The sequence below is a fragment of the Astatotilapia calliptera genome, chromosome 7 (assembly GCF_900246225.1).
Source record: "Astatotilapia calliptera chromosome 7, fAstCal1.2, whole genome shotgun sequence".
NCBI lineage: Eukaryota > Metazoa > Chordata > Actinopteri > Cichliformes > Cichlidae > Astatotilapia > Astatotilapia calliptera.
The window spans coordinates 38,872,562-38,900,212 of record NC_039308.1 but is presented as its reverse complement, the minus strand read 5'-3'; the positions used below and the strand labels follow the sequence as shown (position 1 = coordinate 38,900,212).

General features: G+C 45.6%; 1 protein-coding gene across 1 annotated transcript in view; it reads right to left on the bottom strand.

Moving 5' to 3' along the window:
* The window catches only part of gfra2b (GDNF family receptor alpha 2b), a 143,112-nt gene extending 122,494 nt beyond the window's left edge, over positions 1–20,618 (bottom strand). The window contains exons 1-2 of the mRNA XM_026174688.1: positions 20,036–20,618; positions 16,228–16,527 (exon numbers count right to left, since the gene is read on the bottom strand). Of these exons, the coding sequence (XP_026030473.1) occupies positions 16,228–16,527; positions 20,036–20,108 (373 nt within the window). The 5' untranslated portion in view covers positions 20,109–20,618. The remainder of the gene's footprint in view (positions 1–16,227; positions 16,528–20,035) is intronic.
* Between the last annotated feature and the right edge of the window lie 7,033 nt (positions 20,619–27,651).

Sequence of the window (27,651 nt, the reverse complement as noted above, 5' to 3'; positions counted from 1 at the left end):
GAGTGGAGGCACTGCTTGGAGGGAGCAGCGCAGCCATTCATCATGTGGACGGATCATAAGAACCTGGAGTACCTTCGTTCGGCCAGACGCCTCAACTCCCGGCAGGCCAGGTGGGCTTTGTTTTTTACCCGCTTTTATTTCACTATCACCTACAGGCCGGGGTCACGGAATATGAAGCCAGATGCCCTTTCCCGGCAGTTTGTCAGCACAGAGGAGAAATCGGACCCTGGACCCATCCTCCCGTCCGCCTGTGTTATTGGGGCAGTTTTATGGGAGATCGAGTCGCTCATCCAGGAGGCACAAGAATCTGAGCTGGACCCGGGAACCGGCCCGCCCGGCCGCCTCTTCATTCCTACATCTGTTCACCCTCAAGTTCTCCAGTGGGCTCACACCGCCCATTTCTCGTGCCACCCGGGGGTCCTCCGCACTGTATCCTTCCTCCGAAGCTACTTTTGGTGCCCCTGTATAACAAAGGATACCAGGGAATATGTGTCAGCCTGTTCTACGTGCGCCCAGAATCGTCCTCCCCCGGGCCTTCTTCAGCCTCTCCCCACACCGGCTCGCCCATGGTCACATATCTCCCTGGATTTCATCACTGGATTACCGCCCTCTTCAGGTAACACCGCAATACCATCTGCTCATGTCGACCATTTCTCCAAAGCCACTCATTTCGTCGCCCTTCTGAAACTTCCCACGGCCCTGGAGACAGCTCGGCTCCTCACCGCCCAGGTGTTCCGGCTCCACGGGATCCCCGAGGATGTCGTCTCGGACAGAGGGCCGCAGTTTACGTTCCTAGTGTGGAGGGAGTTCTGCTCCACTCTGGGAGCAAAGGTCAGTCTCTCTTCCGGGTTTCACCTACAGAGTAATGGACAATCTGAGCAGGCTAACCAGGAGCTTGAGGCTGCCCTCCGCTGCGTCGCCTCCCATAACCAATTGACCTGGAGTGAACAGCTTCTGTGGATTGAATACGTGCATAACAGCCACACCTCCACTGCCACGGGCAAGTCTCCTTTTGAAGCATCCCTGGGATACCAACCGCCTTTGCTTCCTGCTATTGAAGGTGAGCACACCGTTCCTTCTGTGCAGGCTCACAGTCCGTAGGTGCCGCCGTGCGACTCGAGCCATCCTACTCCGCACTAAAGAACGGAACAAGGCGCTCGCTGACCACCGTCGGATGCCAGCCCCGGCGTATGCTGTGGGACAACAGGTATGGCTGTCTACTCGCTTTGTGCCACTATGGGTCGAATCTAAAAAACTGTCAACCCAGTTCATTGGCCCTTTTGCCATAGACGCCATTGTTAACCCTGTGTCTGTTCGCCTCAAGTTACCGCACAACATGCGCATTCATAACGTGTTTCATGTGTCCCAGGTCAAGCCGGTGCTCTCCAGCCCGTTGTGTCCCCGCAACCGTTTGTGACATATTTGACAGGAAAACAAGCATGTTTACTTTATCAGGTTTTGGCAGTGTGCGCAGGTGGTTAACAATAGGTGGTGTTGAAAGACCTGTTCTGAAGGTTTGCTTGTGGCTGGTATACGCAGATATTTCCGAACCATGTGTGACATCAATGGGAAATATGGCGGCGCGTGAACAACGCGAGGCTCAGTGTCTCTCCAGAATCTGCTATTTAGCGGTTTTTTATCTACTTTTAACCGGATTATTCGTCCAGAATTGCTGTGCGTTGCTGACCTACAGCAGACAAGAGCTTCTGGACATCTGGACTCACAACTCCAACAGTTTTATCGCCGATCTCCGACTCATCCCAGAGATCTCCAGAACACCGGAGGCTGCCCACTCTCCCCGGCCGGGCGGAAGTGCACGCAGACGGCGCCGAGATCGTAAACAAAGGCGAGGTAGGCGCGGAGGGCTACGGGCTAAGCTAAAGCTAACACCACACCGGCTGCCTTTACCCAGTATTTTCCTCGCCAATGTCCGTTCTCTGGCAAACAAAATGGATGAGATACGGCTCTCCATCACTAACAACAGACGGATTATGGACTCAAATGTCATGTTTTTCACCGAAACATGGTTGAACAACAGCTGCCCGGACAATGCTATCGAGTTAGCAGGACGCCACACACACCGAGCCGACAGGCTAGCAGATGACTCCGGCAAGACCAGAGGTGGAGGTTTGTGCATTTATATTAACAATGCTTGGTGCATGAACTCCACTACTACTGAGAGTCACTGCTCACCTAATGCGGAGTTTTTAATGGTCAAATGCAGACCTTATTATCTCCCCAGAGAACTCACTTCGATCATACTCACTGCCGTGTATATCCCCCCCGACGCTAATGCTAGGTTGGCCATGAAAGAACTTTCTGCAGCCATTAACAAACACCTGAATAAACACCCCGAGGCTGCTTTTATTGTTGCTGGCGACTTCAACCACACCAACTTAAAGTCAGTCCTCCCCAGATTCCACCAACATGTCTCCTGCCACACCAGAGGAGACAAGACTTTAGACCATGTGTATTCCAACCTGGCTGGAGCCTACAAAGCCACACCCCTCCCCCACATTGGACACTGCCTTTAGGTCAGGAGATGCACACGCCTACAGCACAGCCAGGGTTAATCTAAAGAAGGGCATCAAAAAAGCCAAACACCATTACAAAAAGAAGGTAGAAGAACACTTCTCCAACTCCAACCCCCGACGAATGTGGCAAGGACTCCAGACCATTACAGACTACAGGACCACCAAACCCTCCCCCGCATCCTCTGATGTCTCCTTCCTCAACGAGCTCAACAACTTTTATGCTCGTTTTGAGCGAGGGAACCCCACAACCACAACCAAAGCAGACATGACGCCAGACCACCAACCTCTGACTCTCTCCCCCACCGATGTAGGAGCGGTGCTGAGCAGGATCAATGTCCACAAGGCTGCAGGTCCTGATGGCATCCCCGGGTGTGTTCTCAGAGCGTGTTCTGGGGAGCTTGCAGGAGTGCTCACAGACATATTCAATCTGTCCTTGGCCCACGCTGTGGTACCGGCCTGCTTCAAATCCACCTCCATCGTCCCGATACCCAAAAACTCCAACCCATCTTGCCTCAATGACTACCGCCCAGTAGCACTCACCCCCATCATCACTAAGTGCTTAGAGCAGCTGGTCCTAGCACACTTCAAATCCTGTCTCCCCCCCACCCTGGACCCCCACCAATTCGCATACCGCCAGAACAGGAGCACAGAGGATGCAATCTCCATCGCACTGCACTCTGTCCTCTCACACCTGGACAACAACAACACCTACGCCAGAATGCTGTTTATAGACTTCAGTTCAGCATTCAATACAATCCACCCCTCACAACTCATCAGGAAACTGACAGACCTGGGCATCAGTTCCCTCATCTGCAAATGGTTACTGGACTTCCTGACCAACCGCCCCCAACATGTCCGGCTGGATAACCACTGCTCATCTACCATCACAATGAACACCGGTGTACCACAAGGCTGTGTGATGAGCCCTTTCCTCTACTCCCTCTTCACCCACGACTGCAGACCTGCTGATGGTTCCAACACCATCATTAAGTTTGCAGATGACACCACGGTGATTGGCCTCATCAGTGACAACGATGAGGCCGCCTACAGGGAGGAGGTGGATCGTCTGGCTGAGTGGTGCGACACAAACAACCTGCTGCTTAACACCGAGAAGACCAAGGAGCTCATCGTGGACTACAGGAGGAATGCTGACCCACATCCACCCATCCACATTAAGGGGACGGCTGTGGAGCGTGTGAGCAGCTTCAAGTTCCTGGGAGTCCACATCTCCGAGGATCTCACCTGGACGACCAACTGCTCCAAGCTGGTCAAGAAGGCTCACCAGCGCCTCTTCTTCTTGAGGACTCTGAGGAAGAACCACCTGTCCTCAGACATCCTGGTGAACTTCTATCGTTGCACCATCGAGAGCATCCTGACCAACTGTATAACAGTCTGGTACGGGAACTGCTCTGCCTCGGACCGGAAGGCGTTGCAGAGGGTCGTGAAAACTGCCCAGCGCATCGCCGGAGCACCACTTCCTGCCATAAAAGACATCTACAGGAAGCGGTGTCTGAAAAGGGCTGGGAAAATCATCAAAGACCCCAGTCACCCATCACATGGACTCTTCACCCTCCTGCCCTCTGGGAGGCGCCACAGGAGCCTCCGGACTAAGACCACCAGGTACCGGAACAGCTTCTTCCCCACAGCTGTCAGACTCCTGAACTCTGCCTCCTGACAGCTGACCCACGTTAAACTCATGGACTGAACATACACACACCCACAATGGACAACTGTACCCTCAAACACAATAATAACATGGAGTGAACCACCACTCACAACCACTAGCACTTTATATAGCCTCTGTAGAAACTATCTACACCCTCACTTATCTTAACTGCACTACTGTATAGCTCTGTGTAAATAATCATTCTGTACATTCAATAATCTTTAATCCTACAACTGTTTACAACTTGCATAGTTCCCATTTCTGTATAGCTGTATATCTCAGATTTCTGTAAAGTTATTTATTTCATATTCTGTATAGTTTTTCATATTTATATCCTGTTCATAGCTTGTACTCACTACAGCCTGTACATACTTAGTTATAGAATATTCACAACATACTTCATACCGTGTACATTATAACATACCATAATAGACCCATTTCTGTAATATACTTACATATCTATACTATTGCTAATATATATTGTAATATACCTATATCACTAAAGCACTTCTGGATGGATGCAAACTGCATTTCGTTGCCCTGTACCTGTGCATGTGCAATGACAATAAAGTTGAATTCTATTCTATTCTATTCTAAACATTTTTCATGCCTTTTCCACCAAGCCAGTGGATCGTCTTCTCCGTTTACGACCTCCTCGCTGAGATAACGGTTCATTTCTATCTGAGCCTTTTCCTCCAGTGTGCAATTTGGCAATTAGTTTGTCCAAACACAGAAATCAGTCCGTGCATGATTACATTGCTCCTCCCATCAAAAAGTCTGGACATGCGTGAATATATTGCCTATCGTCGGTTATTGGACTGACAATTGTCGCTTGGAAAATTTTTACATGTTGCCCAACCCTAGTGGGACCTGATGTAAACTTTTCGATACTTTAGCCCAGTGGTTCCCAAACATATTTTGTTAGACCCCCTTTGTATTACAAGAAAAATCTTCGCGCCCCCCCACCACCCAACCACACACACCCATATTTTGAGGTGTGAAATAACCTCCATCGTGGTTTATTTCACACCTCAAACATTTAGTAAACAATTAAGCAAATACAAGTAAACTGCAATAAATTACACGTAGAAATGAAATAAACTTCTAATTCTTTTACACTACGTCCACACCTACATGGTATTTTTGAAAATGCAGCTGATTCTATGCGTTTGGGCCTTTCGTCCACACGTAAACGGCGTTTTGAATAAACGAAAACGGCAATGTTTTAAAACTCAGTTTTTGCCATACGTGTGGACGAGGAATACAGAGTTTGTCACGCAACGTCAAAGGTATGTGCCTTTTTTCACGCCACGCTGTGCGCCACGTTATTGTTTGCATGAGATTAATTTCTACAATGACAGATAGAGACAAAATACTGTTACTGTTAATCTTACTATCTTCAGTTTTTACACGCTTACAATTACACACACACAGTTACTGTCCCTCCATTTAGAAAGGCAGAGGCGTCACGGCGTCATTATTTTACGTGTAGTTGTTTTTTCGTTTGTAATAATATTCAACATTGCTATCAATAAATTTTTCAAAAATGCCTCTCTGTGCAAAATGGGTTTAAAAACATAAACAACTGTGGGATACTGTGATTTGGACAGGGAGAACAAATTGTGGCAGGATCAGCCTGATATTATTTGTATCCCACTGTAACTTTACTGTATAAAGAGCTAACATCTCCAAACTGTCAGGAGTAGTTATTTATTACAAGAAGTGTTTGTGAACTCCACGCAACATTGTAGAGGCGTGGAGATCAGGGGCAGTACCCCTGGACTGGCAGACCGGGTTGGTGGTCCCCATCTTTAAGAAGGGGGACCGGAGGGTGTGTTCCAACTACAGGGGGATCACACTCCTCAGCCTCCCTGGGAAAGTCTATGCCAGGGTGCTCGAAAGGAGAGTTCGTCCGCTAGTCGAACCTCGGATACTGGAGGAACACTGCTGTTTTCGTTCTGGTCGCGGAACACTGGACCAGCTCTTTATCCTCTCAAGGATACTTGAGGGTGCATGGGAGTTTACCCAACCAGTCTATATGTGTTTTGTGGACTTGGAGAAGGCATTCGACCGTGTCCCTTGGGGTGTCCTGTGGGAGGTGCTGCGGGAGTATGGGGTGTCTGGCCCATTGCTACGGGCCATTCGATCCCTATACAACTGTTGCAAGAGCTTGGTTCGCATTGCCGACAATAAGTCGGACTCATTCCCGGTGGGTGATGGGCTCGGCCAGGGCTGCCCTTTGTCACCGATTCTGTTCATAATTTTTATGGACAGGATTTCTAGGCACAGCCAAGTGGCGGAGGGCTTTCACTTCGGTGGCCTCAGAATCTCATTTCTGCTTTTCGCAGATGATGTGGTTCTGTTGGCTTCATCAGGTGATGGCCTCCAGCTCGCACTGGAACGGTTCGCACCGAGTGTGAAGCAGCGGGAATGAGGATTAGCACCTCCAAATCTGAGGCCATGGTTCTCAGCCGGAAAACGGTGGAGTGCCCACTCCGGGTCGGGGATGAGTTCCTGCCCCAAGTGGAGGAGTTCAAGTATCTCGGCGTGTTGTTCGCGAGTGATGGGAGAAGGGAGCCAGAGATCAACAGACGGATTGGTGCGGCGGCTGCAGTGATGCGGACGCTGTACCAGTCCGTCGTGGTGAAGAGGGAGCTGAGTGTAAAAGCGAAGCTCTCAATTTACCGGTCGATCTAGGTCCCTACCCTCACCTATGGCCACGAGCTGTAGGTAGTGACCGAAAGAACGAGATCGCGGATACAAGCGGCGAAAATGAGCTTCCTCCGAAGGGTGGCTGGCCTCTCCCTTAGAGATAGGGTGAGAGGTTCGGCCATCCGGGAGGGGCTCAGAGTAGATCCGCTGCTCTTCCACATCGAAAGGAGCCAGCTGAGGTGGTTCGGGCAAGGATGCCTCCTGGGCACCTCCCGGGGTTGGTGTTCCGGGCATGTCCCACCGGGAGTAGGCCCCGGGGCAGACCCAGGACACGCTGGAGAGATTATATCTCTCGGCTGGCCTGGGAACGCCTTGGTGTTCCCCCGGATAAGCTGGAGGAGGTGGCTGGGGAGAGGGAGGTCTGGGCCTCTCTGCTTAGGCTGCTGCCCCCGCGACCCGGCCTCGGATAAAGCGGATGAAGATGAATGGATGGATGGATGGATGGTGTTTGTGAACTAAAAATAAAAAATGTGGGATACTGTTTGTCTGTGATTTGGAGAGCCCAGCGCGTGCTTCCAATGCAGGGAAAACTAATTGTATTGCAGAGACCTAACTTGGCACTTGTGCAGGTGAAGCCAAAGGGAAGATATGCTTCATCATATTTTCTAGTCTTTGGATTGGAAGGAGGTTGGTTTGGAAACATATTTGGCGATGCTTCATCTCCTGCTTTGCGTTTGTGTGGGAGCCTCGTCAAAAATTTGTTCATTATGCTAGCAGTGTCCAAGCATTCTTTTTTTTTTCTCTTTTCATACCGCGCCCCCCCTGCAATAGCTCTGCGCCTCCCCAGGAGGCGGGCCCCACACCTTGGGAACCTCTGCTTTGGCCAATCCGGTTCAAGCTACTACCAATGAGCAGGACATTATTCTGGGTCAAGCAAAGGTCTGCAGGAAAGAAATCTGTGAACGTCTGGTCCAAGGCAAAAGTGCCATGAGACCCATGAGGGAAGCAAACAAAATAAAATGATGGAGCTCAGACGTGTGTTGTTTTGCAAAGAACTAACCTCCCTGTGTTTTACAGAAAAAAGTAGCTAAGGCCATTTTTCTCTCTGTTCTGGATTATGGCGATATGATTTATGGGCATGCCTCTGCAGCTGCTCTTAAGGCCCTCGATGCTGTTTATCATTCTGCCCTCGGGCCCCGGCTTACAGTCATCATCACTGCATCTCAGATGGAAAAGCTGAATGGTGTTTTCTGTTTAAAGACGTGATGATTGTTTACCATTCTATATTACCTTTATGCTAGAACAACTGCGGGTCCACTCACTGGTGCCCACCAAGAGGATGCTCTTGTAGCTCTCAGAGAATTAAATAACATTTCACCTTCTAGTCATACCTGACTACCTGAAATAATCCTACTCAGAAATCTGATACCATCAGGCCTCCATAGACTAATGCTTTACACGTTCACCTGACAAGCAAGAGCTCACAGATGGATTTGTGACCCCACCCCCCAAACCCATTCCTGGTAATGGGATTAGCTTTGCCATGGTTTTGTAATGTGTGCAACTATAGCTATGTCTTGCGAACAGATGTGTGTTGCAAGCCAAGTGATGAAATCCTCAATCATCAGTCCACCTTAAGTCCGTGTAAATAAAATAAAGAAATATATTACCGTATTTTCACGACCATAAGGCGCACTGTGCTAAAAGGCGCAGTCTCAGTTATGTGTGCCCTTACTGTATTTAACACACACATAAGGCGCACTGGACCATAGGGCGCATACAAGTACCGTATGCGTATTTAAAAATAAAGCGGGAGCAAACCTGAATTCGGTACCTTATGCCGGTAATCGTCATCATCAACAACACACAAGCATACAAGTGTGCATATTTAAAAATAAAGCAGGAGCAAAACTGAGTTTGGTACTCACATTTTTATTACCAATAATCGTCATCATCAACAACACACAAGCATACAAGTGTGCGTATTTAAAAATAAAGCAGGAGCAAAACAAAGTTTGGTACTCACATTTTTATCATCAATCAAACCCATCGAAGTCCTCATCCTCTGTGTCTGAATTGAACAGCTGCGCTAAATCTCCATCAAACATGCCAGGTTCACTGTCTTCACCGTCAGAGTCACTTTCCGTGCCGTGCGGCTCCTCGGAAATGATGCCGGCTTTTGCGAAAGCTCGAACAACAGTGCCAGCAGACATGTTAGCCCAAGCATCTACAATCCATTGGCAAATTGTGGCGTAACTCGCCCAGCGCTGCCTTCCACTCTTAGTGAAACTGTGGTCTCCACCGGTCATCCATCGCTCCCAGGCCGCTCGCAGCCTTACTTTGAACGGGCGGTTCACACCGATGTCCAGCGGTTGGAGTTCCTTTGTCAGGCCTCCCGGAATGACAGCAAGCTCACAGTTCATTTGCTTCACAAGTTTTTTCACATCGGCTGTGAGATGGGCACGCATAGAGTCACAGATCAACAGCGATGGTGATGCGTGGAAAAAACCACCTGGTCTCCTTACATACACCTCCCTCAGCCAGTCTTTCATCATTTCCTCATCCATCCAGCCCTTTTCATTTGCCTTAATGATGATTTCTCCTGGAAACTTCTCTTTAGGCAAAGTCTTTCGCTTAAAAATCCCCATAGGCGGCAGTTTCTGTCCATTAGCATGGCAGCCAAGCACAACAGTAAAAGAAGACTTTTCATACCCCGTTGTGCGTATCGCTACCGTGCTGGTCCCCTTCTTCTCCACAGTGTGACTCACCGGGATGTCAAAAGTGAGCGGGACCTCGTCCATGTTTGTGATGTGGCTGGACTGGATGTTTTTGTCGCCGATGTGTTTGCTGCAGTAGGAGCGGAAGATGGCCAGCTTTTCCTTATAATCCGCTGGAAGTTGCTGCGCTACCGTAGTCCTGGTCCGGATGGAAAAATGGCACCATTTCATAAAAAGTGAAAGTGAAACTGCTTTTAGCCGAATGGTGACCGTCGAAACGCTTCTCCCGCTCGCTCTTTGCTCGATGATCCACCGCTCGAGTCTTTCCTCCAACTCGAGCCACCTCGCCTTATGTCCGCGGAAACTCAGCTGCGTCTTCTTGACCTGCCGGACCTTGTTTTCCAGCTTCCTCCATTTGCGAACCATCGATTCGTTAATCTTAAATTCTCTCGCCGCTGCTCGATTTCCATGTTCCTCCGCGTAGCTGATGGCCTTCAGTTTAAACTGTGCTTCGTAAGCGTGTCTCTTTGCCATTTTCAGGGTTGTTAAAACAACGATGTCCTGCATAATGCACATACCTGTTCTTTTATACAGGTATGTGCGATTGTCCCGGTATATACGATCAACGCCCACACTTCACCCTTTAACGTTCTCATGGTGTTCTCTACTACGTCCTCCTTACAACACATAGGGCGCGCCGCACTTTTTGAAGAAAATCTAAGACTTTTAAGTGCGCCTTATGGTCGTGAAAATACGGTAACAAAATGACAGGCAAAATGTTAAATCAACAGATGATGCAGGTCTTTCCACAGGTGAGTCATGGTGACATCACAGTCGTCATCATCATAGCTACTGTGGTAATAGATTTATTCAGCATCTCTAACCATATCCAGGTTTTTATTCTGTGCCTCACTTTCTGATAATTTGTAAGTTTCCTTCTCCTATTAAGGTGCTTCCACTCACCTCCTTCACATTCACAGTGAACATAATAACAGGTGGGAGGAAACCTCTGAGAGTCTCTGTCACCCCACTTTGTTCCTCCTGGGTGAGTGTTTCTTCTGCAGCCCTCAAAGAACGAATAATGAAAAGAATGCCAGAGGAAAAGCTTTCAGGAAAGACTCCAGTCCTCCATCTCTGGACTCGGCACTCTCCACCCACAACCAATTTTCTGTCCCTCAGCTCATTACTCATTTCCACCCTTCCCTTCAACACCTTCCCGGCAGCTCTCGGAGGATCTGCCGGGCAGAGACACTCACTGGAGAGTCTGCAAAGTGAAACCTGGATGCTGCCGTCAATCACAGCTCTCCTAATTAAGCCACAGGCTGCTGATTTACTCAAGTGACTCACAAAGACCATATTTAAGACTAAGTGAAAGACTCTGTATCAGACTATAAAAGCAGCGTCACGCAGGAGTGAACTACGTGTAATTAGCAATTTAAACACATTTCCAGAGCATGCTGGTATTTCAGAGACCATTTCACTTCTGACTCTTTTCTCTTTCTGTGCTCTGAACAAAAGGATCGACAAAATATTTGCAAGAAAAGAAACGATTACTGGCTGTTGCTGGAATGCAGGTGGGCACGTTACAGAAACCAAAACCAGAGTGAGGCAACAAACTAAACCATAAACCCTCAGAAACACAATGACAAGTAAAGATTTCATCACATATTAAAGACTACATTCAGGAGTGAAGACGCACTTCAGAGGATGTGACAGCATTATTTCTGAAAGTTAGCATCACACAGTGACAGAGTCTTCGCCCATCTACATGAACTTTAATAACAATTAAAGTAAATCTTTGACTAAAAACACACAAATAACCTCCGCGGTGGAAGCATTGCAGTCTCGAGAGGAAAACCCTTCACGAAAATATGTAGAAATGTCTGGAAGGTCTCCTGAACACAGCGCTGAGCCCAGCAGTAAGCAGAGATTAGACTGAAATTTACAGAATTAGGCCTAAAGACAAGACTCAGGTCTAAATGTAACACTAAGGACTAGATGATCTATGTGAGGCCCTCAGCGACCCCAACCTCTCATTTCCAAAACAAAAGACATTTCGTTGTGTGTTAGTTTCAAGGTTTATTTTTTATTAGCAGCCAAAAATCCAATAATCTGACAGGACTAATCCTGATTAGGTTGGAATTTACTGATGATTATTTAGGCCAGAATAACACATAAAGACTTGGCTAAAATCTTTAGACTAGATTAAACATGTAAGAATGAAAATCAGACTAAAGACCAAGTTTGAGACCGAGAACTAATTTTAACATGAATCAGATTAAAAACCTAAGAGTAGATTAAAGATCTCAAACTGGATGTCTGCTGCACACTTTAGTTTCACTCCTGTGTTTGTAGATTTTCTGTGTGTGTGTGATGTAACAGTCATTGTAAAATTTGTATTATTATTATTATTACTATCATTATTATCATTATTTCTTAGTGACATTTTTGTTGTTGTTGTTGTTGTTGTTCTTATTATTATTATTATTATCATTATGTAGTTAAAGACTGGCTCCTCTGATGACCACAGCTCTGAGTTTTGAACCTGTCTCCTAAATCAACCTCTCCAGGCACATAAACACAGGCTGAACCTCGTACTGGGAGAAACTTCGGAGTCTTTTCAGTCTCACCTGTTCTTCCTCCTGACTTCTATTATAAGTTTTAAGCTGAAAAGCCAACACATCCCCTCCTGCCCGTCATGCATGAACGAGACAAACAGTGCAAGAGAAAATCTTTTGTTCAGTGTCACATGAAAGAAAAATATAGCTGGAAGCCAGAACTACAGGAGCACAATTTCTATAAACCCATCAGAAGCAGGATGTAATTAAGCGAGCAGCAGATGAACTTTTCTGTGAGAAACCTTTTAAAGCTTCTTTGTAGTCACGCTGACGTTCCTAGCAATCTGCACAGACTGCTGCCATGTTCAAATCATTTTTAAGATTCATGACTCAAGGCTGCGCGCCACATCAAGCCATTTACCTGCACCCTTGAAATCCTGCTCATTAGCTGAAAGTGCACAAACACTGTTTGAGTTTTTAACTTTGAGTTGTCACCTTGTTCAAGGTTTGGAGAGGACTGTAGTCTCTGATGCGACAGCTTTGTAGCACTGATCATCATCCCTCATACCCACTAAAAAAACATAACTATTGATTCAATTCAATTTTATTTTCAATTTTATATATAGCACCAATAAAATAGTCACCTCAAGGTGTTTTAATACTGTAAGGTAAAGACCCTACAGGATTACAGAAAAATCCCAACAATCACATGACCCCATGTGAGGAAGTACTTTGGCAACAACATGAAGGAAAAACTCCCTTTTGACAGGAAGAAACGCGTTAATGCAGCGTTAACATGGTCATCACGATTAAAAATTTTAACGCGCTCAACCCATCTGGAGCGCAGAATGAACAAACTTTTGGACAAACTGCCCGATATGCATTGACAGAGACATTTCAGGGATTTTGACTCAGTAGGGTCGGATTAACAATTAACCCTCCAGATGGGTTAATTGTTAATCGCGTTAGTTAGCACTGACAGCACTAAAAAAATATAAAGTTGCCAATTTGGGATTTCTTTGGCTCTAAACCAGATGAAAGAGGTAAACCTAAGGATGTAACCAAAGTGGTGTGCCACTTGTCCAGACGTATAGTGCGAGCAAAGTACTCAAACGCGACTAATTTGCATGAGCATGTACGTGTCCACCATCCGGCTGAGTATGCGGCGATCACTAGCTTCTGCAGCTCCATCAACAAGCATTTGGGCGCACTCTGAGGAGGGTGCATTTGCTCACAGATGAAAGAGGGTGCTGTTAAAACAGCGCTATTTTTTTTTTTCTGTTGACTGCTTCTATTAGCTCCATCATTATTAGCAAACTTACTGATGGGCAAATAAATCTCCCCTGTAAAAACGATAGTCAATATATTCGTCCAATCGCCCAACCCTAATTCATCCAGGTGTCCATCATCAGGCTAAGTAACCAGGTAATCCTCAAACATCTCACCAAACCTGGACACCCATCTTCAGTACCTCCCCAAGAGGCTTCCAGCTCTTCTGAAAGAGGACGGCAACTTCTGCCAAATACTTTCAAGTCATTCAGATGCACAGTCGCCTCTACTGAGGCTCTGTGTTGGAAGCTTGATGGTTTCTGAACTCTGCAAGCTTTACCTTTAAGTGTGAAGTCATGGCTCCTGTTTCTTTTTCCTCTGCTTTTGTGCAAGCTGGGCCCAGTTGAGGACTGACTTTCAGTTCCACCTCCTCTCAGGGTCCAAACTGGACATATTCTGTGACAGCTAGCATTGTAATTTTCACGCTCAGGTCCTGTCTTTGAATAAACACAGTGTTTCTGGTCATCAGCCTCTAGCAGGGCTGGAGGATTGATCAGATTATAATTTGGCTTTTAGAGATGATGAAAACAAGGCAAGCTCATTTAATTTTGTCCAATAAACCAAACACTCCCGTTGCCCCTCCCTAAAAGTCATTCACTGTTGGTTTAGCTTGAGCTAAAAGTCACTAAAAGAGAGATTTTAGTGAACAAGATCAGTGCAGAGGAAATAATAAAGGTTTGGAAGATCATTAAGAACTGCACATGACTCTGTCTCTGGATCTCAAAGCGTTTCTCACTGGTCCACCTTCAGCTGTGTGCGACCAAGATGTTTGATCGCCAGGTTAAGATGTGATGCTTTAATGCAAAAAGACTCTGAAACACACTGCAGAGCTCAGACACATAAACACAGCACGAAGGAAAGCCGTGTGAGCACGTGCAGTGTTAGTGGGTATAGATATTTGTTCTGCTGCGTGTCAGACAGCATGTTTGTGTTTCTGTACATTACAACTTTGTCAGGCTTAAACACACGGCCTGTGTGTCTCCGCACAGCATTGTGTGTGTGTGTGATGTGGAGACTTTGCTAGCTTTGCTGGCACTACAGAGACATCCTCAATGGAAAGGAGAACAAAGACAAAGGCTCTTAATGAGCTCTGCCACTGCCGAGACCTAAACTAGGCCAGCCAACGGGCTGTGTGCACGTGTGTGTGTGTGGCAGTGGGATGTGAACGAGCCACGGGCGTTATCCAGGTGACTGAGAACGCAGCAGCTCTGCAGCGAGCGAGCGTTTCATGTGAGCGGCTCGTTTGTTGTGCTAAAATTCCCAAAGAAGCATCTCGGAAAGCCGTCAGAGGCTCGTCTGTCGGCGCACCGCTGGAGCGCTCGCGATGGACACTTTAAAAGGATTAAAATCATTTTTAGGTTCCTCTGCAGAAAACCAAACAGCTAAACAAACACGCCGCCCTCCCTTTGTAAAATCACAAAGTCAGAGCTGACAAAGTTTGGAACACAGCCCCGGGTGAACCTCAGCGTTGCTGCAGGTTTATTTGGACTGAGAGTTTTTGGGTTTTGCAGATTTCAGTGAAACATGGCAGAGGAAGGGACGCCTGACACCCACAGCCATCACACTGATGGCTGTGGGGGTCTGTAGGCAGCCTGGGGTACAGTGCTCTGCTGTATGAACTGTGTTTCATATACACCTGACCTGGATGTGATGAAGTCACATGTCGAATACATGCTGTGAAGCTATGCTACAGCTAACTGTCTGTTATTATAGAAACTAAATGGTAGTAAAGCATCTTTACTCTGAGCCTTTACACGAGATTTACCGATAGATAAAATCAACACTCTTTGACTTCATGTATTTACAGCTAACTACCATCTGGATTTTAAAAATCATTAACTGAGTCCAGTCTGGGGGTCCATAAACACCAATCCCACTTTTGTCAACAGCCCAGCTCACACTCCACCCAACCCCAGGCCCTCTGGGGCGGTGGGCTCACTGAGCAGCAGATCCATGTTATTCAGTAGGTGTCCAACCAAGCCTCATGGACCCAAAACCAGGCGCTCGATAGATGGTGGGATGGTTATCAATATCGGCCCTAAAACTCCAGCATCAATAATGAAATAATAGTTTGGTGAAATAAGAGTAATCTTAAAAAAATAGCACAAATATGAGTCGATCTGAACCAGCAGCTGGCCCAGGTTAAAGGTCACCCACTAATCAACATGATTGCAGCAATTTTGTCAAACAATCAGTAATAACTCCCTCAAACCTGACTGCACAGACACGATCCCATTGTCATTAGATTCAGGGTGGCTCGTGCTGCTGAGAATTTCACTACATCTACTGTCCATCACACATAAACAGCCAGAAAAACAACTCTGCCCAGGATGCAGAACCTGCAGAGATTGAGGGATCAGTGATGCTTCCCTGACAATCCAGAGGAGCATGAAGAATCCAGCCAATTCAAATTATACTGATGAAAAACAGCAGGGCTCGCACTGCAGACACAGTGTAACTCATCCATTCCCCATTCCTGTCAAATCTCTTCATACTCTGGTGATGATGTCTGAGCGTCTCCTGAATAAACACACTTCCTGTCACATCAGACTTCAGGCTGCTCCCCTGCACTCTCTCACGTCTTTAGCTGCTGTTTGCAAGTGCTCACTGAGTAAAACTTTCTCTACTTTCTGTCTGCGCTTCAGGCCAACAGACGACCTCAGCGTGTGAAGAGAAGACCTGACATAAAAACACCAGCAAGCTGCTGTGCTCCATCGGCGGCAGCAGGAGGCTTTATTAGCTCTGGACAGGGCCCAGCATGGGAGGCTTACCCTCAGTCAGGCCCATGTGGATGCTCCAGTAGTTCTGCAGGCACTGCAGCTCCTTCTTCATGCCTCTCTTGCAGCGGCAGTCGTAGAGCGGCGAGTCCTGCAGCACCTCCAGCGCCCCCTGGCACTCCTTGGAGGCCAGCATGGCGCTGCGCTCCTTGTCCCCGCCCGACAGGCACTGGCGCATGATCCGGTAACGCGAGCTGCACTGGCTGTTCTGGTTGCACAGCTCGGAGGCTCGGACACAGTCTAGAGGTTCCCTCCAGCCGGGGGTGCCGAGCTCCGAGTCACAAACGCACACATCTGCAGGAAAACAGGGAGAAGGCGGGAGTTAGACACAGAGGTGTTAGCTTCACTCACTTCCTGTTTACTTTTGTGATCATTTTATCTATTTGCAGTCATTTTGTGTCTCATTAGAGTCACCGTGTGTCTCTGCTCTGCTTTTTGTTAAATTTTTGTGTGTGCGTATGGTCTTTTTAAATATTTTTCCAATATTTTTGTCTCTTTGTAGTTTTTGGCACCTGTTTACTGTCACTTATTGCTTCTTTGTGATCTTTTTCCACCTCTTTAACATAGCAAACTAATCAGTTCAAACAGAGCTCGTTTAAAACTAAATGTAAAAATATTAATGGGGCTATTCGTCAGATAAATGTGCGTCTCTGCAGACTCAGGCAGGCTTTTCCTCTGGTGCAGGTGGAGGTGTGTCTGTATGCTATGCCTCAGTTTCTCAGCTGTAACTCAGGATTGCAGATTGAAGGCTCAGTGATGGATCTCGGATCGAGATGAGGTGATCTCCTGATAAGAAGCTGAGGATAAAGCCAGCACGTGTTCATAGAGCATCATATCATATATGTCTTCCTGTTGTAGATTATTGTTGTTCCAGCGGCCGTTAGCTGTGACAGAAACATATGAAACTGAAATAGGAAACATTAGAAGGCATTGCGCGGATGTCCTCAAGAAAATATCCCACACTAATCCGGTTCGACATCTCCTCCAGGGCGCACAGACTCAGCTCCATCTGTGTCGAGCGTGGCCTTTGTCAGGCAGTTCAACAGCTTCCGTCCAGCAGAGACAATAGCATGCGGGTGAATCCAATTAAGCGAGCATCACAGGGACCAGATAAATGAATGTTTACCTGTCGGCAGCCGCAGATAGCAGGTGTGTGCATTTCGTGGGATTTCGAGGGTTTTCAGAAACAGGAAGTGTGTGTGTGAGCTGCTGGAGTCATTATTTTAGAGACATAACATGCTGAACGCCAACAAACAACACGATCTAACGGTTAACCGGCACAAAACCAGGCAGGAGGGTAAAAGTAAACTATTACATTACATGCCGCTGACATTTCACAGTCCCAAAAATTACCTATGATAACCAGAAGCATAATCATATAATAATTCTGTGAATGAATATAAAGGCTGTGTTATAGAGAGGAAACACGATGTGGAACAAACACACATTCAGATCTTTGTCCTTCAGTGCGCAAAGCACCATAGTCCTTCTTCGAAATTAAAAATGTAAAGCGCTGTAGTTCTCCTTCAAAATAAAAGTGCAAAGAGCTGCGGTTCTTCAAAATAAAAGTGCAAAGAGCTGTAGTTCTCCTTCAAAGTAAAAGTGAAAGTGCTGCAGCATGCTCCTCCTTCCATTTTCCTCGTCCCTGGTACAGCTCCTGAAACCTCACATGTGGACCAGAAGCTGGGGATCATGGCTTTCACAGTGAGTAATCCAGACTATGAATGGTTGACCTCATGCTGTGGACAGATCATCTCACCCATTCTCTCGGCTGAAGTTTGATTCGTTTGGCATCTTCTTTGTGCCTTCTGCCCATTGAGGGACCTCAAAGTGAACTTTCATTTAGGAAGATTTTCACCCTTATCCTCCATCTTCTCTGTGTTCATACGAGCCTAACCACAGCTCTGCAGGTAACGACTGATATACCTCAACCTGCCCTCCAAATATTGCTGCTGTTCAGTTTTTTCTTTCTGTCTAAAGTTCTAGCAGGGAAATCCTTCAGTGAGAACATCTGGAGAACATCTTTGGACCATTTCTAACTGTCAGATGTGTTTCAGAGCTTCCTGATTCTGGGATTTGAAGAAGACAATCAGGTGCTTGAGCTGAACTTGTTTTTGTCCTTGCAGATGTTTGAGCTCTCATCTGAAAGGCTTTACAGTTCAGAAAGCTGACGGCCGTCCCAGAGTTTGAGGTGGTGAGATCAGCAATGATGACGTGAAGAGCAGTGCAAACTAAAGCTAAGCCCACCTCTCGAAGAGGCAGCTGTTTCTTACAGGTGAGCTGTCTGTTACAGCCAGGTGGACCGTTAACCCGTTACTCTCAACTAACCATGAACCTAAACTCTTTGTAATCCGTGTGAAAACATTCATGAACGAGGCTGTTACTGTGGGTTCATCCACATCTTTATATGCTTTCTATGGTCTGCAGTGAATACTGATGTCCCACACAGGCTGTGGTCCCTGAAGTCCTCCTTAATCCTCACAATCACTCGAGGAGGCTCTTCCTGTTCACCTGGTCTAAGGAGAGCACTGTGGAACATAGCCACCTCAGAACCGGAGCTAGTGGAGCTGCTGGAGCTGGTGAACAATGCTACACCTTTAAGCTGACTGGACCGGGACTGACGCCTGAGACCTGAGACCTGAGCTGGCCTTCACTGAGTCTCCTATGATGAGTAACTGATGGAAGCTGTGGGACACTCTGCAGGCTCCCCTCATCTCACACTTTATCAGCACCTGACGCGATGCTTGCAGGGGACATCTGCACATTGTATCTGTAAAAAATAACCTGGATGACTCTACAGACTTTCCTGTGGTTAGTGCTAGGTCAGTAGGGCACCAGGCGCCCCCTGCTGGAACAGTGGGACAAAATCCTGTGCTGCTCTCATGAAACGTGCATTTACACTCTGCAGAGACACAAAAAAAAGGTGGCACGAAAAAACACGGCTCCACACTCTGTTTGTTCCACTGCAGACAGAAATGCTCCAGCACCACAAGCTTGTGTCACCCACCCCACAGCTCCACCTCAACAAGCTGCAACACATCAGACCAGTGCTCAGAACCAGGGGCAGAGGAACAGCTCCCACAGGTGAGGGCCACACAAAGAGCTAATTACTGGACCTCAGGGTAACGATGTGACCTTTCAGGGGTACGTGGATGTTTGTGCAGCAGTAAAAAGTTCAGATTAAAATATTCAGGATCAGAACAAATGTTCCCGAGACCTGCTGTCCTCAGTCCTGGTATCAAGCATGGTAACAGCATCTTTTAGTAGAAGCTCACAGTAAGGCAGAGGTGTAGAAGTAGTCAAACCCCTAGGAGTACAAATAACTACACCCTGTCAGGGATAAAATGGCAGTACCTCAGAGAGTACTTCACCTGAATATATTTCATTTACTGAATGTAACAAAGATGCTCTTTATGGCTCTGATGATCAATAGAAATGTAATAGAAATCCAAACAGAATGTACAGCAGAGTACACACAGTACTCTGTACACCAAGTACTCTGTAAACACAGTACTCTGCACACACAGTACTCTGTACTATTCTAACACGTCACGGCTGGTACATGGGTCTGAGGGTAAGGGCGCGCGCTATTTGTCTGCGGAGATTTAAAAGTTAACTTCATGCACTGCAACATTTTCACTTGTAATGGAGTATCTCTGTGAGTATCCGAGTACTCCTGCTGACGGTTACTCGGTGTTTCAGAGCACGAGAGCATCTTTAGACCCAGCTGACTGACAGAGGCGCAAACCGAGCCTCTGCCCTCACCTGTGCGCGTGCACGCGGGCAGCGGAGGTGTACTCACCGAGCACGAGCAGCAGGCAGACGACGCCGATTAGGATCATGTCGCGTGCTGCTGTAATCCCACAGGAAGTCATGGTTCTCTCGCTCTGAGCGTCGGGGTCTCTCACTCTCTCTCTCCGCACATCACGCGGACTGCCACCGACATAGTGGCACTAGCACGAACCCCGGACACGGTGGGATCCCCCCCCTCCCACCCCGCCGTCCTGGGCTCACAGCAGCCCCGGCAGGGACGCAGAAGAAGACGAAGAAGCGTGGGAGTCTGGGCAGGAGCGCATGCTCCGGAGCGGCTCTCCCGGAGATGGAGCTCTGTCCTCGGTGAAGAACATCAGCTGCCCCCGATCACTCCGCAGCTGTACTCCAACTTTCCGGGCTCAATGTGACTCTGTCCGCTACTCTTCCTCCTCTTTGTCACACACACACACAGTCACACACCGGAGCTGCCCGGTGGGTAACGGCACGCGCGTCTCCCGCCGGTTAGAATCTACTCCAGTAGCAGCCTCGTGCGTCTTTCAGCAAGCCCAGCGCGTGCGAGCACTGAGGAAAACCTCGAAACCTCCTTCTCCTCCTCCTCACCCCCTCCTCACCCAAAACTCAGACTCTCTTTCGCTCTGTCTCTCTCTTTCTCCCTTTCTCCGGGTGTCAAACACACGCGCGTTTACTCCTTACGTTGACCCGGAGTGTGACCTCAGAGCAACGTCATCTGACTGAAAGACACGATCTGCTATTACTGTAATGACTGTTTATTTATTTATCTTTTATTATTGAAAATGTCCCAGGTATTTTATATTTTAATCATACATTTTATTTATATTCATTTTTTATTTACATATGAATGTATAGTTTTAGTGTAATTATTTTTGTTATTTTACATTTTAATTATTGTCATTATTAATTATTAATTTATTTTTATTCTTCGTTTTATTATTTACCTTTTTGTGCTGTAGTTATATTTTTCCTTATTTCCCTTTTTTAAACTTATATTAAATTAAATTAAAGTTAGAATCACATAACTATAATTAATTTTTTATTATAATTTCATCTTAACATATTTTTTTTTGATCTACCTTTATTATTTTAGAATATATCACACCCTGAAGGACGGGGCTGTGGCCCCCCCACACTCCCTAGCAGATCGTTACATGGAGAAACCTTTGGAATACAAGCGCGCTGATCCACACAGGTATGCACATGGGTGTTCACTGCTCGTAGACCCAAATTACACCTTTCTTGGCTGCTACTTCGAAGCACATCTGTCCTGCGTGCTGCACAACAACATTGAATATTTAGTATTTACTGCTGTTTACACTTAGCTAGATTAATGCGATGGTGTTGTGTTTAGTATGTTGCTTTGTTGTTGTTGTTTTTTTGGTCTTTTTTTGCTTGTTTTCTATTCTTCTCTCAACAGGTGATCCAGGAGATTTTTATTTTTTTTTCTCCCCCCCCTTTCTCACTGTCCCTCTCCCCTTCTGTTTTTCCTTTCCTTCCTCTTTCTTTCTCCCTTTCCTATCTCTCACTCATGTCTGTCCCGTCTGTAACATCTGAAAATAAAATATAATAAATAATAAAAACAAAGATCGACCAAATGGACCAATACGGCAATGCCACGATGATCCATTTGGCAAAGTAAATCCATTGGGTATCCTTGTTGGTCTTCAGACAACAATTCTGATGGCTAAAGAACCAAATGGGACAGGCGGAAAAAAAACAGAAAAAAAAAAAGAATATATCACATAGATTTATTATGTCTTTTATTTCTAATTCCTCTCCAACTCCATAATGCTGTTGTAATTTTATTTCTTTTTCAGGATTCTTGTTCTGATTATTGCTTTTTTTTAAAAATCTTTTTAATCTGTGTATGTAATTATTTAATATTGTTTTAATATTTGGGTTTTTTAGGGGGAGTAATCAGATATAATAATTTATTTATATATATACATTTATTATTTTCTGAACTTTTGACTTAGAGAGTTATTTTTATGTGGTCTTGAAGCATTTAGTGAAATGTTTTACATAATATTTTTATTTTAATTATAGTTTTTATCCCAACAATCCATTTGCCTTAATTTTGTAAATAATCGTGTGTGTGTGTGTGTGTGTGTGTGTGTGTGAGAGAGAGAGGTGTGTGAGAGAGGTGTGTGTGTGTGCGTGTGTGTGAGAGGTGTGTGCGTGTTTGTGTGTGAGAGAGGTGTGTGTGTGTGTGTGTGTGTGTGTGAGGTGTGTGCGTGTGAGGTGTGTGGGTGAGGTGTGTGTGTGTGTGTGTGTGTGTGTGTGTGAGGTGTGTGCGTGTTTGTGTGTGAGGTGTGTGTGTGTGCGTGTGTGTGTGTGAGGTGTGTGGGTGTGCATGTGTGTGTGTTTGTGTGTGTGAGGTGTGTGCATGTGCGTGTGAGGTGTGTGTGTGTGTGTGAGGTGTGTGCGTGTTTGTATGTGAGGTGTGTGTGTGTGTGAGGTGTGTGGGTGTGCGTGTGTGTGAGGTGTGTGCGTGTGAGGTGTGTGTGTGGGTGAGGTGTGTGTGTGAGAGGTGTGTGTGTGAGGTGTGTGTGTGAGGTGTGTGTGTGAGGTGTGTGCGTGTGAGAGGTGTGTGTGTGAGGTGTGAGGTGTGTGTGTGTGTGTGTGTGTGTGTGTGTGTGTGTGTGTGTGTGTGTGTGTGTGTGTGAGGTGTGTGTGAGAGAGAGAGGTGTGTGTGTGGTTGACTGATAGTTGCAGATTGTGGACTCTGTGTCTCAGCTCACAGACGTCGCTCTGATACTGGTTCAGGATGTGCTTCTGATTGTGGTCGAGCAACAGCACCAGCAGCAGCAGCAGCAGCACTCGTCCTGCTGAGCAGTGAAGATGGATGGACAGTCGGCCTTTATCATCCCTGGCCGACACATTTAAATTCACCGCCTGTAGGTGCTCATGTCTCCCAGGAAGAAAAAAACAGAGAGGCTCAGAGCTCATGAAGAAGACTTATGAATACACAGACTGAGCTCTCAGAGCGTGCACTGTGATCACTCATATCAGCAGGAGCTGAAATACACTCCCAATGAGCAGCATCACAGGGCTCACTCCTAACTCCAGCTCATTGTTGATCTCACATTATTTGGCTGTAGAAGCGTGAGGTCAGCATGACTTCAACAAACAACAAATGATAAAATGTGTTTTTGTGCTTCCAGAGATGAGGAAGTGTAACAAAGAAAACACAGGGCAAACTTAAGAGTTCATTCTTACAAAAAGTCATTTTAATTTTACTTTCTGTAGACAAAATCAATTAAAAAACTATTTTCAGTCTAAACCCTGAGTACAGCCTGGAGGCTTCTGGCATCCAGATGTTATACACAGACAGATGTGGTCTCTGTGACATAAACAACAAAGCTTCCGGACTTGTAGCAACCACTATGTTGTTTTTCATTTGTTTTGTTTTTTTTGGAGCCAGAAGTGACAAATGCTAAAATATCACCTAATGCTGGGTCACTTAGGTCATTTGGTTAGACCAGACCAGGGGTCGGCAACCCTAGGCACGCGTGCCACAGTTGGCACGCGAAGGGTTAACTAATAGCACGACCATAGCTGGATTGGCCATCGGGCATACCGGGCATTTGCTCAGTGGCCCGGTGACTTTTTTCTTCTTTGCAACGGTATAAACAAGGAAAGGTGGTGGATTGGCCAGATCCTGGCCGGTGTGTAAAAATAACTCAGTAGTTTGGTGCTGGCTATGGCGGAGCTTCCACAGATTCAGTAAAATTAACAAGTGGTGGAGGCCAGCAGGTGGATGAGGGAGAGGGGAGGCAGGAGGAGGAGAGACCCGAGGCGGCCGCCGGTCCGAGTGTCAGGTGAACTGAACTTCAGGTAAGAAGTTATGACCTGCAGTCTATCTGGGTCAGATATAAACCAAGTTTAGGTGCAGTTTATTTTTGTTGTGCTGACGTTTTACAGTCAGTTAGAATAACTCGTACTGCGTACTAGCTAGCATGATGGAGTTTCTATACAGCTGGGTCGGTGCTATGATGTAACTGATAATGAACTTTATTTTATTCATAAGGTTAGTTAGTAGAGTTGCCAACCTTCCTGTAAAAAATGGAATCGTCCCGTATTCAGAGAAAATATTACGCATTTTGTGTTGAGCTGAGAAGGGATGCAGTTTGTCCCGGACTTCAGCTAGAATGGAAAAAGACACAAAGCTGGAGTTATTCTGTCGTTACGCTGTCAGCTGCCTCTTCTTCTTCTCTCATTCTCTCCCCTCCCTCTCCTGTTTCTACTTCAATCATTAAACTGATCAGTGATCAGCTGATCGGCTTTTCTCTCGTTTGTTTATCGCCCACTTTGCGCCAGAAAGAGGAAACCGCCAGATGTCGCGCTAAACAACAGCAGCACGTTTAAGCTTGATCAGCTGTTGTTAGAATTTATTTAATATTAATTTCTAGTATCAGCTGATGTTTGCTGGAGCCACAGCTGTAAAGCTGCTGGTCATGATATCGGTTTGTATATCTGGTGAGAGGGAAACATGAAGATGAAACCAGGAGATGTCCTTACTGAATCATCAGAGCTGAACAGGTGATGGAGAAACAGGTTTAGGTGACATGAATGAGTTGAAGGGAAGTTATGAACTGTTTCTGAGAGACAAATAACACCAGGATCCTTTTCTATGTAGCTGACAGCTGGTAACTGTGCAGGGGCGGGTCTAGCAAAGTTTTGCCAGGGGGGCCAGGTAGGGCATTAACAGGGAGAGGGGGCACAGAGAAATACTTTCTTATTCTCATTTAAAATGTCTTGCTGTTATTAAATAATTATCTGAAACTTACAACCAATGTTTTTATCTGACATAAAATGTATAGAAATCATACATATACCAACAAGATTGTACATCACTGTCACAACAGCATTTGTTTTCATTCAAAGGCTTTATGGCTTTAGTACCTGGTGGGCCGGTCTCTAGTCAAAATGCCCGGGGCGATTTTTTGTCTCAGTCCAGCCCTGGGCACGACACGCAGTGAACTAATCTGAGATGGTGCATTAAAAAATAAATGGCTGCGCCAGCGGTGCACATCGCAAATCAGCTCGCATAGACACATTAGTTGTGCCTCTTCTTAATGACGGTATCTTAGCTAACAAACCCAACTACCAGATTCAACTTGTAATTGGCTAAAAATAACTTGGCCTACTGGTGAGAGGGACGTTGTTAACTTTCCACATTCCGACACTTCAAAAGCTTCAGGAGCTTTCTGCTCAGCACAGCATCAGCACCACGGAAACACACGGATACATCCGTAGACTCGAGACACAATGCATTTTTGGGACTTTCAGGTGTATGGACCAATGTTCTATTTTCTGATCAAAGCGGAAATCTTTAATGAGCAGCTAGATTTGTCTCGCATTAACTGGCTGAGTTAATGCCAGTTAATGCAACATCGAAGCAGCCGGAATCCACAGCTTTGCGTGTTCATGGAGCTTGCATTTTCACCTGCTGGACATCACTGCCTGACAAGTTTAACTGTCTTCAGAACATTGCAGAGGCCTTATTGACAGTATTTGGCTCTACATGTCTGTGTGAGCAGATTTTCTCTCACATGAGTCCTCAGGTAGCCGTCTGAATGCTGGACATTTGGAGACCTGTGTCTCTGAGTGGGAGACCAGAGATCACATTAACATGTGTGTCTCTGTATTAACAAACATGCCATATTGACTTAGTTTATTTTTCTTATCATTGTTGTGAGGAGACCATAAATAGGATTTGTATTGTCTGTTGTGCAGTTCATTTGCTTTTATGGAGTTGTTATTATGGATTTGTTTCAAAATAGCTGATATTATTCGCTGATAGCTGTCAACATCTGCAAACAAATATAATTCTTTAAAGTGGTTCTATATATTGTGTAACTGTTCATATAGAGCGTTATTAAATTTATTCCTAATGCAATCATATGGCACACTGACTTTTGAGGAAATTTTAAATGGCACTCGCCATCAGAAAGGTTGCCGACCCCTGGACCAGACTATACGAAAGTATCAAACACGTTTTATTGTGTGAATGCATCATTTATTCTCTTTTTTTGTTGTTGTCATATTTCTATTTGGACTGAGGGTGTTGTTCAGTGAGTCAATACCCTAAAAACTTGTTTTAATCGAGCCCGGATCAAGAATTTTAGGTCACACTGACTGACTGAGTTTTTTATGAGTAACTGAATAAATTTGAGTTTGAGTCATTTTGTGTCTGTTTTCTGTCATTTAGCACCAGGGGTGCCACCAGAGATATGGGACATAAATAATAATATCACTTTTGGGCACCACACACAAACACTGTGCAGACATGAAAAATGGATAAATAGAATTAATGATTTCATGCAAGGTTGATGAGATATATGCTTTTAATTATTTTAATGATAACAATACTATAATTTTATTAATTTTTTTAAATTTTATTTCTGTTGATTGGTACCTTACACAAAATACAAATTAAATATACATAAACCTTTGAACAGAAATAATTTTTCATTCTCATCTATAAAATGGTGTAAAGTATTTTTACTGCTAAAACATTGTATTCATAATATTAAGTATTGGGAAATATAACTTAAATAATCCTTTGGATCTTAGTGTTCAAACAAAGTAAATCCGTGTGCAAAATATGTGCAGAGCAACACACACGTCTCCATAACTGCTCTGTTTATGTGGGTTATAGGGATAATGTATTATTATTATGAAATAAATAGCGTGTAGAATAAAAATACATTTCCCACGGGTCCTCCTGCAGTCAGACACACGTTTTAAGTTAAAAGAGCTTCCCTGTTTCTTCAGGTGTCAGTGGGCTGGTTCAGTGTCAGCAGTGTGGCTGTGGGGAGATGTGAGTGGGACAGCTGAGCCTGAGCTAGAGGTGTGATCTGTGTGGCACCACGTAAGTAACGTAGTGCACACGTGTACAAAGGGTCAGGCTTCACCGAGCACATGCTTCCTGTTAGTGAGGAAGTAAGCTAGCTACCACTGGGACACGAGGCAGTTTCTTTCACTTCACTTCACTCCACCTGTCCCTCTTTCATTTTTTTCAAACCCAGCCTTCACTTTTAATGGAGCCATCCTACTGCAGTCCAGGAGCACGTGCACGTGGAACAAACCAAATCATGAAATAAGAGGGGGGTCAAAAACACATCCAACTAGTGATAGGAAACAAACATCTTTATAAGTACCCGAGAAACAAAAATAATTTTATAGCGATAGGTTCATATTTTTTTTTAAAGATTTTTTAAATGAGATTTAAAAGATTAACTGACTGTTTACTGTTTTCGAATGCCCCTGTCAGTTGCTGTCAATCGTGGGCCTTTAATATGGTCATCGCTTTCTTGTGGGAGAAATACCAAATGACACATGGTGAGCGAACACAGGTGTAAAATTTTGCTTTATCTTTAAAAAGCATGGACAGACTCCCCCAAATTGAGGAAGTCTTTGCAAGCTCCTTTGACGAGGAAGTCTGTCCATCACTTTTCATACACCTAGTGACAGAACATAAGGAATTCCTTCCCTATGTTAAACATAGTGAAACTAGTGGGGCTGAATGCGCAATCAACAGGTGTGTGTGTGTGAGCTATGTTTATCATCAAACAAACTTTCTGAAAATCATTTATTGGATAACTCTTCTGGTTTTTTCCCATC